Source organism: Parasteatoda tepidariorum, chromosome 8, assembly GCF_982258835.1.
Source record: "Parasteatoda tepidariorum strain Cologne lab strain chromosome 8, Ptep-v5.0, whole genome shotgun sequence".
NCBI lineage: Eukaryota > Metazoa > Arthropoda > Arachnida > Araneae > Theridiidae > Parasteatoda > Parasteatoda tepidariorum.
Genome location: NC_141762.1, coordinates 26,426,417 through 26,441,995, shown reverse-complemented (window position 1 = coordinate 26,441,995; position 15,579 = coordinate 26,426,417). Strand labels below are relative to the sequence as shown.

The following is a 15,579-nucleotide window of genomic DNA, read 5'->3' as shown; positions in this document are numbered from 1 at the left end:
AATTGACAACATGCATTGTGCAAGCGTAGAGAAGATTAGAACATCGTTTACCCACTTGTATGATACTTCTTCCAGAACTTTTATTTTGGCTTCAATATTTTTAGTAAGAAAGTTTGAATATGCTGAAGTAGTAATAACAACACCATCTGGCACGATAAACTGAAAAAAATAATATCAAGTTTCAATTAAAAAAACAAGTTAATAATCGAAATATTTTTATAGGTGTATAGTTAAAAAATATATAGAATCCATAACAGTCAACTCGGTAATAGACCTAGAATACGATGACGTATAAGTTATGACAAAACCATTTGGCGTAATTAAGGCTCATTCAGGGGCTCTAGGCGTAATGAATTGAAAATTGTATTCAAGTTTCTATTGTAAAACAAATTTTGATACTGAACTATTTATGTTGATTTCTGGATTTTATTTTTTACTGAAAGAATTATTTTATTGCAATATACATGTGAAATTTATGTATAATAAAAAATATATACTCGTTAGTTATATGAAATGCTTATCTTTTTATACTCAGCTAGTTTTATGGATTTATATTATTGAAGTTATACTTCTCATGCGACTTCCAACAAGGTTGCGTTTAACGCTGCATTTTTATTGGCCGAGAAATCACGTGGTAGGATCCAGTTTTCCCTCATTCATTTCTATATTGTTTTGGTTCTCACTAGCATAAAAATAATAAAAGTCATAAAAGTATTCGCGATCGCAACGCTCGAGTACGCCGTCTAGCGGGAGCCTGTAAATATCAGACATTAATTTATCACGTTTTCATTTAGTTCCATCAAAGTCATTGACTGAATCAGACGCCATTTTTTAGCAGCAAATAAGAAACAAAATTTCCCTAAGGAAAAGGCCGAAGAACTTGAAAAAAATCTCCAGAATATTAGTAAATCTTTCAGGAACAGAACACGCCAAACATTTGAAGAAAAATTCCTCAATAATTTTTTATTTCTATTATCAACAAACTTACAACTGATGACTTCCGATTTCGGATACTGTTACAGATGTGTGTATTAAGGTAAAATGCATTTCTTCTGTCTTCAATTCATTACGAATTAAAGTGAAGTCAACATTGCTTTCGTCATTCCAGTGAATAAATATAAATTCAGAACATACAGAATTGTAATAGTTATAGCATATTCTTCTTCGTTATAGAATAGTATATATTTCTGTATCCATATAATTCGGAAAACAACAATAAAAAATTATCCAAGTTACTTGAAATTCGCGATCGCAACGAACTATAGGGGGCGTTGTTGTATGAGACGCTTACCTGCGATTTCTATATGAACCGTCATTCAGTTACTCTGGAGACGTCGTTAATGTAGTGTGTAGCATTGCAACGTTCCTTCTTTAATGTGGCTTATTAAATTTAAAAAAGAAAAATGCTTGATCTTCTTTCTTGTACAACCGAAAACAAAATGGTATCTCTTTTTATTAGAGAAGGAACATCCAAAACACATCGGAAAAATATTTGTACATTAACAGAAAAAAATATGTATATTCTTATAAGAGTTAAAACCTAATGCCCGAGAAATAGTATTACTAAATTTAATGATATAACATGAAAGGCCCATTTAAACTTTACATTCTATAGTTTTAAGAATCATATTAGTTCAAAAATTAAAATGAACAAAAAGTATACATAAGCCTCATAATTTTATGAAATTTAATTTTGTAAACAACGTTTTTTGACAACAATTTTTATCAAAAAATTTCAAGTTTCAATAAAAATCATTATTTAGAAACTAAGAAACGTAAAATAAAGAATGCTGACGAAACAAAAACAAAAAAACAATTCTTTTTTGTCGCCATTTTTAGTGCTACAAAAATTCGTCTTTGGGATTTGCCAAAAACAAAACAAGATGCAATTTTATTTTTTCAGGAAGAAAATATTTTACCGAAAAAACGAAAATGTACCAATTCCCACAACATAAAACTTTATCTTGGTAAACGTACGTTTTGGAAATGTTATTTCATTTGGAATCTTATTCATCAGAGTTCATATGGCGATATGATTGTTTTGAATCTATGCTAAACTCTATATCGGCTCATTTTCCACCGAAATCCGATTAACTATTTTGATTTTAAATAAAGTGTTTTATTTTATGAATTGTCGCAAAAATTTTAAGTGTAGATTAGCGGCTCTTAAAAACCGCCAAATCTGTAGCGGCGGTGGCGTTAATACGTTAGTACCGAATTTTTATTCCATACTTTTCCGAATCATATTACTTCAAACATTGGAATATACAAGAAGTATACATAAACACATAATGTTTTACCATTTAATTTTTCAAAAAAAGTATTTTGAGAACAATTTTTATCAAAAAATTATAAACTAAAAAACGGAAAATAAAGAATTCTTAGGATAAAAAAACGATTTTAAGAATTCTTTACATTGAAATAAAAACTTTCATATTGTTTCTTTTTTTATTATTCTTATAGTTCTTAATCAGACGTAAAAACCCATTCTGTAGTATAGAGAACCATCATCAAATGAAAAAAAAATATTTACAAGCAAATTTTTTATTGTAAAAATCATTGCACTTACCTGATTTATGATTCCCGGAGAATTCCAAAATGATAAGTTCCTTGTTTGAAAACTTTATTCTCAAATAATAGATACATAGTTTATTCCTTCATTACTTTTAGATAACATACTACACAGCAAAATTTTATAATTGATATGAATTTGAATATGTAGCTAAAAACAGAATAGCTGAATTCTAGTTGAACTTATTCTTTCAAAATTAAAAAAAGCTTACCAAGAAAACGATTTAAACTAATTAAGAATCAGCAGAAATGGCACTATTTCAAGTAACTTGGATAATTTTTTATTGTTGTTTTCCGAATTATATGGATACAGAAATATATACTATTCTATAACTATTACAATTCTGTATGTTCTGAATTCATATTTATTCACTGGAATGACGAAAGCAATGTTGACTTCACTTTAATTCGTAATGAATTGAAGACAGAAGAAATGCATTTTACCTTAATACACACATCTGTAACAGTATCCGAAATCGGAAGTCATCAGTTGCAAGTTTGTTGATAATAGAAATTAAAAATTATTGAAGAATTTTTCTTCAAATGTTTGGCGTGTTCTGTTCCTGAAAGATTTACTAATATTCTGGAGATTTTTTTCAAGTTCTTCGGCCTTTTCCTTAGGGAAATTTTGTTTCCTATTTGCTGCTAAAAAATGGCGTCTGATTCAGTCAATGACTTTGATGGAACTAAATGAAAACGTGATAAATTAATGTCCGATATTTACAGGCTCCCGCTAGACGGCGTACTCGAGCGTTGCGATCGCGAATAGTGCCATTTGTGCTGATTCTTAATTAATTTAAATCGTTTTCTTGGTAAGTTTTTTTTAATTTTGAAAGAATAAGTTCAACTAGAATTCAGCTATTCTGTTTTTAGCTACATATTCAAATTCATATCAATTATAAAATTTTGCTGTGTAGTATGTTATCTAAAAGTAATGAAGGTATAAACTATGTAACTATTATTTGAGAATAAAGTTTTCAAACAAGGAACTTATCATTTTGGAATTCTCCGGGAATCATAAATCAGGTAAGTGCAATGATTTTTACAATAAAAAATAATCTTGTAAATATTTTTTTTTCATTTGATGATGGTTCTCTACAGAATGGTTTTTTACGTCTGATTAAGAACTATAAGAATAATAAAAAAAGAAACAATATGAAAGTTTTTATTTCAATGTTAATAATTCTTAAAATCGTTTTTTTTATCCTAAGAATTCTTTATTTTCCGTTTTTTAGTTTATAATTTTTTGATAAAAATTGTTCTCAAAATACTTTTGAAAAATTAAATGGTATAACATTATGTGTTTATGTATACTTCTTGTATATTCCAATGTTTGAAATAATATGATTCAGAAAAGTATGGAATAAAAATTTCGGTACTTACGACGTATTAACACCACCGCCGCTACAGATTTGGCGGTTTTTAAGTGCCGCCAATCTACACTTAAAATTTTTGCGACAGTTCATAAAATAAAACACTTTATTTAAAATCAAAATAGTTAATTGGATTTCGGTGGAAAATGAGCCGATATAGCGTTTAGCATAGATTCAAAACAATCATATCGCCATATGAACTCTGATGAATAAGATTCCAAATGAAATAACATTTCCAAAACGTACGTTTGCCAAGATAAAGTTTTATGTTGTGGGAATTGGTACATTTTCGTTTTTTCGGTAAAATATTTCCCTCCTGAAGAAATAAAATTGCATCTTGTTTTGTTTTTGGCAAATCCCAAAGACGAATATTCGTAGCACTAAAAATGGCGACAAAAAAGAATTGTTTTTCTTTTTGTTTTTGTTTCGTCAGCATTCTTTATTTTACGTTTCTTAGTTTCTAAATAATGATTTTTATTGAAACTTGAAATTTTTTGATAAAAATTGTTGTCAAAAAACGTTGTTTACAAAATTAAATTTCATAAAATTATGAGGCTTATGTATACTTTTTGTTCATTTTAATTTTTGAACTAATATGATTCTTAAAACTATAGAATGTAAAGTTTAAATGGGCCTTTCATGTTATATCATTAAATTTAGTAATACTATTTCTCGGGCATTAGGTTTTAACTCTTATAAGAATATACATATTTTTTTCTGTTAAAGTACAAATATTTTTCCGATGTGTTTTGGATATTCCTTCTCTAATAAAAAGAGATACCATTTTGTTTTCGGTTGTACAAGAAAGAAGATCAAGTATTTTTCTTTTTTAAATTTAATAAGCCACATTAAAGAAGGAACGTTGCAATGCTACACGCTACATTAACGACGTCTCCAGAGTAACTGAATGACGGTTCATATGGAAATCGCAGGTAAGCGTCTCATACAACAACGCCCCCTATAGTTCGTTGCGATCGCGAATTGTTTTTCTATAAATATTTTTTTTAGTTTGTTTTGATACACATATAATTTAATAGGGTAGTAATTTTTATTTTCAAATTTAGTGGATAACAATTGTAAAAAATAAGTGAAAACAATCCCACGGACAATGAGACGGATTTAAGGTTATGTCAAGGTACGCCTCTTGTGAATATCAATTGATTGTTTCTCTTCTGAAATTACATTATGACGCATTCAAATACATTATTAATACAAATACATTTTCCAGGGCGAGACGAAGAGGCAACCACAAGCACTTCCACTGGTTCAAGAGGTCCACGAGGGAAAAATGCGCAATATTACCGTGATTACAGAGCACGGAAGCGAGCGGAGCAGGAAAAAGAGTCGTTGAATAGAACTAGTGATCCTTCTACGGCTGCTGATTCTTCTACAATTAACGTCGCAGGTTTCGAAGTTTAACTTCTTCCGCGCGGAGGGACTCCACGCACTATTTTTTTATAATATATATTTTATATTTATGACATGGAGACGATTTATTTCGAAATAGGAAAAAAAATTGAGAATTTTGTTTTTCAAATAATCTAAAGAAAAGACAATAATTCTATTTTTTTCCTAGGTTAAATGAAGAAAGAACATTTTAAAAAGACGTGGCGTGTGAGGAATGTTTGGTGGGAAATGATGTTAAGAGAAAAATGCAACCCCACTTTTATTCAATCATTCGAACACATGTTTTTCAATCGAAACACATGTATATTTAATCACTTGCCATTTCCAAGCCTCTATTTCCTTCATACTAGTCTAAGCATGCCGGTGACTTTTTACGCAAATGACATTGGTATCGTTGTAAAGACCAAAATTTCAAGACTGCCGTATAGACATTCCAACAAAAGCAAAAGGAAATATAATAAATTCCTCATGCTTAGACTTACAGGACAAAAATTGCAACTTCAAATTATTCAACCCAAACGAAAAACAATCCTCCTAAAAAATCAAGTTAACAGTTTAAACGCCCTTTTTGGAACTTCAAAATGTTAAAGACTGGTAATTATATTCTCACATTCTTAGCATTTGTATTGGAGAAACTGAACATTCTTATCAATATATCAATTTTTGGCTGAGTATTCTTATCAACTAAAATATACTAATAATATTTAAAACTATATTTGTTTCTGAAATCAAAAGGTTATTATGACTTTTAGCAAAATAAGTAGAGCTCAGAAAAAAAAACGTCTCCTTGTTTCATATGTTAAACTGCTGCCACATTTTTCACGCAGGTGGATTACAAATTACTGCAAAATGAGAGACCGGTAGATAAACTGTTAACCTTTTCGGGACGGGTAACTCCTAAATATATTCGTATGGAATCAGAAACAGGATGTAAAAAAAAATAAAAAACGGTAGCTTAAGTTTGGGCATGGCTAATTTGACAACCTTATTTTTGCTTTCACTTCAAATATAATACATCCGATCTAAATTTATTAAAAAAGTAACTATATAATTTTTAACTTGAACTAAGTCTTGGTGATAATTATAAAGAAAACTATTATTACCTGGCCCACAAATAAACAGCAATACAAATAGTTAGGTTACCAGTTATATCTTTTTTTTACCATGATTTTCGCCAACCTGAAAATGCATATATGACTCACCCGTCCCGAAGAGGTTAACTAAACTATTCTCATTGTCAAAAGCTCAAAATAGCTGTCTATTTATAAACAAAAAATTCAATTAGAGAGCTCATGTCGTCCTGGGTATTGTAGTATCGTAACTTCAGGTCCTAAACTCCTTATCATTTAATATAATATTTTGCAGAAAGTGAAGTTGTTGGTTTTAAAGTATTTGTGAAAAAATGATAGAACTAGATATTTTGACCACCTGAATATTATAATTTAAATGAATAAATTTAGCTTCAAAACTAAGGGATAACGACTGCTTACTAATACAAAATGTAAAAATAAATAAATAAATAAAAATTTATGAATTTGCCTATTTTCTCACATTTTATTATCAATAAATAAAATCTCTGAGATTTTTATAACTAACCATATATTCCTTGTTATGAGAATAGAAGGTGATATTTACGAACGAAAAGCTAAATTGAGCATTTAAATATTAATGAAATGAAATTTTGCAACTTTTTTAAATTATTTGGTGCCTATTCTATTACTGTCTAAAACCACATCGTGAAACATTTTTAAAATAAAGTGAAGCTAAAATTCCTTTACTATGTCGTTTTAAAAAATAAATTTTCTACCTGTTTTTTTTTCATATTTTATAGGACACTGCAGCACCTGTTTTAAAAACAATGTGCTTCTACCAAACGCCCTGTAGCGTGGAGGTAGCGGGTCTGAATTTTTTCGCAATCTTGGATACATTGTTGTGATGTCATTCTCTCTAGTTTGTGCTCCCTGTGATTTTCATTTTGATAATTACTTAAGCCGTATTTTGAGCAAATAAGTCTGCATATGTTCAGGCGTTTGACAAAAATATGGAGGCACTAACATACTAACTCTGGGAAAACAAACTTTATTTTAGCAGGAACTGATTTGGAAGGATTTTCATGGAAAAACTGTTTGCGCAATTTGGAAGATTACACTCGAAGCTTTTAGAAATGATTTTATTCTTACCCATATAAAATTCGAGTCACTCAAAATGAGCGGAGGATATAAATGACTATTTTTCAGTTTACCAGCAATTTTGAAATCAGTGAAGGAGATTGCAAAATTTATAAGAGAATGCTTTCTAAATTATAGTGGTATTCAAAATTGAAGGAAGCTTTTAACTTCCTACTCTTATATTGGACGATGCAAGCTTTATATTCTTAAAAAGGACCAGATTTCTCAAAGCTTAAAGCGTGATCTTTAAAATTATGCTAGCAGTTTTGCCACATAAAATCTTCAAAACATATGTTGCTTCAAGAAAATGTCTTAGCATACAGTTTCTTCATTTTTATCCTTACTCTATATGCATTGCAATAAAAGAAATAAATGAATTGCAACAATTTTGAGACATTGATTTGAACAACTTTTAGACACCTACTTTGTTTAGTGATTCACTTAATTCCATGAGTTTTCCTAAGGACGAACCTTTTCCACCGGTTATATCAATTGCTTGGCATAAATCTTCTTTGAATGGGAGAACTGCAGGAATTACTGGAAAAAAAATTTAAATTGAATATTGAATTTTAAAATTTAAATTAAAAATTTCATTTGCCTTTTTTACATAAGAAAAGGAAAATGAAAATTACTTAAATAATGTTAATTTTTATTAAATTAATTAACATGAAATTGATAATTTTTTTTATTATTTATTTAGTGAAAACTTTAATAGTTTGCTTTTTTTAATAAAAGCAACGACTTCATTAAAGAAATTAAATTCTGAAGAAATACCACTTTCTGATTGAAGTTGTAAATTTGATATTACGAACTTCCTTTTTTATTTGATAGTAAATATTTTAAAAACTTTCTCAGTACAAGATAAAAAAAAAAACAACCATATATTTGTAATAAATACCTAATTATAATTATTGGAATTATTTAAATAATATATTAAATATTCATATATGAAATATCTAGAAACAGTTGTATTTCTTAATTTCTAAAAACTTTTTGTTTTATTTTAAAGAATTTATGTCATAAAAATGTTTTAAAATGTGGGCAGAATAATTAAGAAAACCTTTTTAAGGCATATTTAAATGTATTATAGCTATTCCTTTTGTTTACTATTTTGTTTTCCGGCTGAATTATACTATACAGAATTTTTTTTAATATCATTCTAGTAATCAAATGATTTATACCAGAAATGGACTTAAACAGGAAATGCTTAAAAAAAGGTAGAGAAAGATTAAAGAAACAAATTGTTTTTACTATTTTATTAAAACACGTTAACTTTATATAGGCGTATTATGTCAGGGCTAGTATTATGTAGGCCTTATATAGACTTAGAAAGATGCCACAGGCGACTATAAATGAAAAAAAGTGGTAGAAACTCAATTTATTTGATTTATTATCTCTTCAATCGTAACTACCGCTGTGACTACATTTCAAATTATTCATTTTCAAAGCGAAATCATTCTTTACATTTACTTTCAAAACTGAACTGAAAAAAATATGCTGTAAACAGTTGCAAATTTTAATTATTTAAATAAAATTTTGAATTTTATTAGTCACCACTTTTTGCATTTTTAATTGTCCGTGTCAGGGACTTGTTATATGTTCTTTTTTTCAATTTTACCTGATGGTTTTCTTCGAACTTTTTCTTTCATAAACATACTTTCTGCTTCTTTTGGGTTCTGTCTAAAATTGAAATCAGAATTATGTATACATAGTAATATTTCTATTTTAAGGTAAAATTTTACTAAAATGCAGAGATGCCAACTTGCTCCGGACAACAAATATGTATTTTAAAGTGGTAGTTTATCTATTGTGATTCTTGGTTTAATAAATTCAATTTATTAGGTTTTTATCCACCACTATTTTTAAATAATCCGAAGACTTAAATTATTTGCCCCTTTGTTGTTGTTAGGTCGTGTTACACCATTTGAAAAGTTAACACAATTAAACCGCTATTTGCGAATTTTTGTTTGTGGTAGTTTACCGTTTTTTAAATGATTATGGCTCGACCGGAGCAGTTGGCATCTCTGAAAATGTATATTTTATACTTTAAATACAGGTTGAGGACCATATTTTGGGGCTTTAACCTTTTCGCGCCGCCTGTCACAAATACGTGACAGCATAAAACCGTATCAATCAGGGTAAAAAGATAAAACTGGTAATCAAAGTATTTCTTTAGCAGTTTATTTGTGGGCGGAGTTATAATTGTTTGATTTATTTAATTCACCATTACTTTGTTCAAAATAAAAGTATTTAGTTATACTTTGAATTAACATTGATTATATATATGATTAAACCAACAATAATTAAAGTAAAAGCAAAGTAAGCCTGTCAAATTAGCAACGACTACATTTAAGTTACCGTTTTTTATTTAATTACAACTTGATTCTGATTTTGTACGAATGCTTTTCTGCAACACCCGTCCCCAAGGGGTTAAAGCCTCCAAATAATAGTAAAACTATGAATAGTTTATAGTTGACGAAAATGTTTTAAGCCATAAATAACAGAGCACAAGTAGCGCAATGATGTAAAAGTGCAGATACATCGTCTCTCTGTTATCAACATCTTTAGTTTACGAGGAAGCACTGTGATTAGTTTTTTTATGCAAATTTACAAATACTTGTTTGTTAATATATATTATGATAAACAATTCTGCATTGTTTTTTTAAAAATAGATAGTAATAATAAAGCTATTAAGATGCAATATATCACTATAAGAAAATACTGACTTTTTAAAGAGAAGCTTGTCTCAAATCTGGTGACAAAAAGTTGCCTAGGGGCAGATTTTTAATTCGCTCAGTATTACATTTTATTAGTTCTTTAAATAAAATTGAATATTAAATCCTACCTTTTCAGTAAAATTCCGTATCCTTTCTCACCATTTAAATCGATTTCCAATCTTTTCAGGTAAATGCTTTGAGACGATTTTTCGCTTGAAAGAACTGAACTGGAAATAAGTCCTTTAAGGTCATAAGAAAATGTATCTAAAATAAACAGTAATTTATATGAATAACTTTAAACTTTCGCTAAGTTTAAACTCATTGTAGAAAAATGACATACGGTAATCATTACTTATATGAAAAAGAGATGGATGGAATTTGTTTGGGAAATATTTAAATTATTTGTTAAGTATTTGAATTAATTTCAGTTAAGCAAGTAGACGTTTGACACGCAAATTAGAAAAATAAAATGCGATCACCAACACTTATGAAGAAAAAATAATGAAATTGGTTACAGAAGGATTCAAATATTCTAATTTCAGTTAAGTAAGGTAGGCGTTTGACTCGCCGGGATAGCCTGGTTGGCAGGGCGTTGGGCCAAATTTCCAAGAGGTAGTGAGATTGATATCCACAGGACGAATACTACCAGCTTAGTAAATGGTGATTGGTGCACGTTAAATCTGTCGGGTCAATTAATTTTAATAAGTCCTTCAATTAATTTTTTTTATTGTATTACATATAGGGTGTAAGCAAAAATGTAGAAACACTTCTATATTAAATGCATGTAAAGACTTTTTCTTATAGCAACATATGTTTCGGAATATTTTACGTGGCAAAACTGTTGGCATAGTTTGAAAGATCATGCTTCAAGCTTTTAGAAATTTGGTCTTCTTTAAGCATGCTAAGTTTGCATCGTTTAATATGAGCGTAAGAAGTTAAAAGCTCCTTTCTATTTTCAGTACACAGTTCTCAGCACATCACCGATGTCAAGCCGGCTCCTGTCAGTGTGCGAGTGGGTGACAACTTGGATCCGTCGGTAGCAAAGGTATTTCGGTAGCAAAGTAGACGTCTTGAGAGGTTAGCACTGTTAGTAGTGCTTAGCTCAGAAATGAAATTTCAATTAATATTTAAAGGAGTATAATATTATTTAATAAATTAATAATTAATAATAAAAACATAATTTTATTGTCACTTAAAGGAATTTACAAAAAGGGTAAAATGTGGTGGTTAGGGCAACTTTTTATAAGGTGGTTACCGCAATTTTGTTTTTAGGATTTGCCATCACAAATAATCAAAAATGTAAAGAGGAAGGGAAAGCATTGTCCTTATAAAATATATTTATTAATTTTTTATAATTCCATCTATTTTTGGAAATTGCAAGTGACAAACCTTTTTATTGGAACCAGTCATTAAATCGCATTGTGATTGTCAGTTGATAATGTAATTGCTAATCTGTTTGATAAGTGTTTTACCCACCATGGAAAATCTTAAAAGTGGTAGTAATATAAATTTAAAAAAAATAGCATTTTAATCATTTAACTTCCAATTTGGTTTAAAATTAATAATAAAGTGATTTGAAAACCAAATATAGATTTTCTTAGCATTAATATAATTGGATAGATACCAATATTATTTTTCTTCTCCAAGATTAATGAGATAACTGAGTTACTAATCTATATTTTTTTTAAAGAGGGCTATGTTTAAAAATATAGAATTCATGTGCGTTAGGGGTATTTTGATTCATGAATATTTTTCCCTTCATAGAATATAGTTTCGTGTTTTAAGTCTAATTTGCTGTAAGCATCGGAGGGGCATTCATAAAACATACCAACACTTCCAGTTTTCCCAGAAGATTTAATTTTCCTATTTAAAGTGGCAGCGAAACTCATGTTAAATCGTTAAAATTTCTTGAATTATAATAATAATTATAAATGAGTTTGCCTACAATTATATATAAATAATTACAACAACTACATAAAAGCATAATTATCTTCACGACAGCGAATTTCAACCTGGTCAAAGTACAAATATAATTGTGAATAAAATTGCTTTAACTATCCATTCTCGGAGCAAAAATCAAAACAAAAGACAAAAGAATAGTTAGAATAGATTAGTTCTTGAATACAGCTAAAGAATTTTTTAAATTTAGTGCCTGAATACAACAATAAATTTTAATATAAATTTGAACACAGCAAAATAATTTAATATAAATAGTATTTGGATACAGCAAAAGAATTTATTATAATTAGTACTTAAATGCAGCAAAAAGAATTTAATGTAATTAATACTTGAATACAACAAAATATTTTAATATAATTAGTACTTGAAAAATAGTGGGAAAAAACGTGATGCATAAATACATTTGAAATGTGATACGCTTTTAATACATAGATAGATATTTTTTTCTTCAAAAAATAATGTACCTTTGTGTATATATTATCTTACCAGTGTGATAATTAGCTTGTACGCTGCCTATATTATATGATTCTGACTGAGAAATTGCAACCGCAGCCTTTTGAATACTTTTCAAATCAGCATCAGATTGGACAACAAACCCGAACGAAAAACTGTAAATAGAAATGGTGGTTAAAGAATATATTTACTGCAAGAGAAAATTGCTATTTTATTAAGAAAAATTCCAAAGTTATTTTAAATATTGTAAGACAGTCTCACAAAATGTCAGTTTTTCCATAAATTTTTACATATATGATAGAATTCTTATTCACGTCCTTAGAAAAGCAAATCAGAAACCAATTGATCTGGACTTAAAAATGGAAATGGATTGGTAATGTTTTACGTAAATCTGAAAAAATTTAGAATAAAACAAGTTTTTGTTCGGAACCTTCGATGCAATAGAAAAAAGAGGAAGATCTAAAAATACTTGGCGCAGGACGATTTTAAACAAGTTGAAAACAATTGGAAAAGCAAGACAAAATATCTGGCTACAAATAGAGTGAGATGGAAAGCTATGACGGAAGCCCCATGCTCCAATTCGGAATGAAAAGGAATATGTCTGCATACGTCTTATTCGCGATGGCTTGCAAGCTTGCAAAATAATGCGTTGAAACTTTAAAACCGTTGTAATGCAGCTTTGATTTGACATGGAACATTTTCCTTAAGTTGTTGAAAAATTGAGAAAAAAATATATTGTTGTTTCTATTACCTACTTGCCAATGACAGCAGGCCTGTTTGGGAAACCAAGCTAATTTAAAACAGGGGATGCATTTTTTGGTTATTAGCGGCTCCATCTATGGCCAAGAATATGATTTCAGACATCTATTGGGTGAATCCATTTATACATCCATTCATTTATTCATCCACAAATCGTAATTTTGATTTGAACCAGAGAACGATCAATCTCCAAATCAGTACCCCTAGAGGTAATGATTTGTTATGGGAACTTAGGGGAATTTGTGACTCCGACAGATTTAGAGTACACCAGTCACCATTTAATGCATGGAGTTTCTTCGGCTGGTTGGATTTGAACTCATATCTGGCGAACACAAGTCCAACGTCCTATCAGCCAGGCTATCCCGGCCCCTTGAGAAAAATATAGGTGTGTTAAGTTATTCGTATATTTACCGAAAAAAAAATTTAAAAAATTTAAAAAAATAAATAAAAAAAATAATAATACCTGTGACGTGGCTAGCTATTTTATATTGTACTGTTATTGTCGATGTCCATTCTTTGTGGCTGTAATGTAACGCTGCTAGTTAATCTATGTAAAATTAAATTGTCGCTACTAGGCCGGGATAGCCTGGTCAGTGGGGTGCCGGGCCCATGTCCAAGAGTTCGTGGGTTCGGTCCCTGCTGGTCGAAGACTCCCCGTGTAGTAAATGGTGACTGATGCACGTTAAATCTGTCGAGTCTCAAAGTCCTCCATGTTCCCATAACAAATCAAAACCTCTGGGGGTACCGATCCAGGAGTTTCCTTGTCTTCTGGATTGGTTCAAAATTACAAGGCTACGGCGTTGAACATTTGTAGTCGTAAACCCAAAAATTGGGTCGACTGTTCAACGGCGGTCATAAAATAAAATAAGATAAGTTTCATATTGAAAGGAAATAAATATCTGAACTAAAAAGCCGAGATATGATTTTATAATGCTCAAGTGATAATTAGTTTTAACCATTGTAGCTAGAACCTAGAAAGGTTGCAACATCTTTGTAATAGATGATAAATTTTACTTTCTAACAGTATGTTAAAAAGGCAACTATTTTCTCTTATAAGTTGCTTTTTATGAATAAATTTCAAAAGCATCGTTAGAGAGGTAGTCAATAATATCTTAAATCAGTTTTCGTATAGTTTGCATATTGTTAGTTCCCGTACAGTCTTCCATATCGTTCACATAGCTTGTATTTAGACCAAAAACTGAGAATAAGAAATAAATACAACGGTTGACATTTTATGACTCTGGTTTTCTAAGAATGATTTAATTGAATATAAGAAGATAAATAATATAAGTAGAGAGAGTGCTGCCAACTACTGCGCTTCTCGAAAAATATTTTATAGAGCGGTAGAAAATTAAAAACTGAATCTTTCAATTATTTTTTGATAATTTTGCCTACAAATTAAAAGCCTCACCACGAAAAAGGTGGAACAAATATAATAATGGTGTAAAAAATAACTTTAAATCAAATTTAGAAAACAGTGAATCATACATTATCATCATCATCATCATCGAAATATATCTGGGAGCCTGGGGCCGTTAACGGCCTTTTTCCCATTCGTCTTGTATTGTGGTTGAATCATACATTTAAACGTAAACTTAGCTACTACCAGTAGAAATTTTCCAGAAAAACGTGGTAAGTTGGCAGCTCAGTAAGTAATTTTAATGTATGCTTACTCTTTTGCTGTTGATGATGTAATATTTCCAAGATGCAAGAAAGTACCAGACTAAAATAAATATTAAAAAAACAATTATAAAGATGTTGCCTTTTTTCATTTAATCAAAAACATATGTATCCATTACCAACTTTTGTCAGTTTTGAGATGTTATCTTAACACGTCTAAGTATGCAAGCATTAATTTTTTAACTTATTTAAATTTTAATTAACATTTTATAGCATTTACCGAAATTTATTTATTTATTAGTACAACATACATTTGTGGGCTTAATTATGACTTTTAAAGCTTTGTAAAGTAGAAGAAAAGCTAGCACAATTCAGAGAAGAATGTAACGAACGTGCATCAAGACAGCAGGATTCGAACCCGCTACATCCAGCTACACACAGCGTTCCCATAAACAAAACTGCTATATTTGACATGGATATAAGAAATATTGAAATGAGCGAGTTTTTTTAATTCGTAGTATTATGAGTCTAATTATTAGCAAGCAAATTATA

General features: G+C 29.5%; 1 protein-coding gene across 1 annotated transcript in view; it reads right to left on the bottom strand.

Annotated features, from left to right (window-relative positions):
- LOC107451618 (uncharacterized) overlaps positions 1 to 15,579 on the bottom strand; it is an 89,467-nt gene that overhangs the window by 50,905 nt on the left and 22,983 nt on the right. The window contains exons 8-13 of the mRNA XM_087150044.1: positions 15,081 to 15,130; positions 12,682 to 12,803; positions 10,365 to 10,500; positions 9,138 to 9,199; positions 7,944 to 8,056; positions 56 to 159 (exon numbers count right to left, since the gene is read on the bottom strand). Of these exons, the coding sequence (XP_087006170.1) occupies positions 56 to 159; positions 7,944 to 8,056; positions 9,138 to 9,199; positions 10,365 to 10,500; positions 12,682 to 12,803; positions 15,081 to 15,130 (587 nt within the window). The remainder of the gene's footprint in view (positions 1 to 55; positions 160 to 7,943; positions 8,057 to 9,137; positions 9,200 to 10,364; positions 10,501 to 12,681; positions 12,804 to 15,080; positions 15,131 to 15,579) is intronic.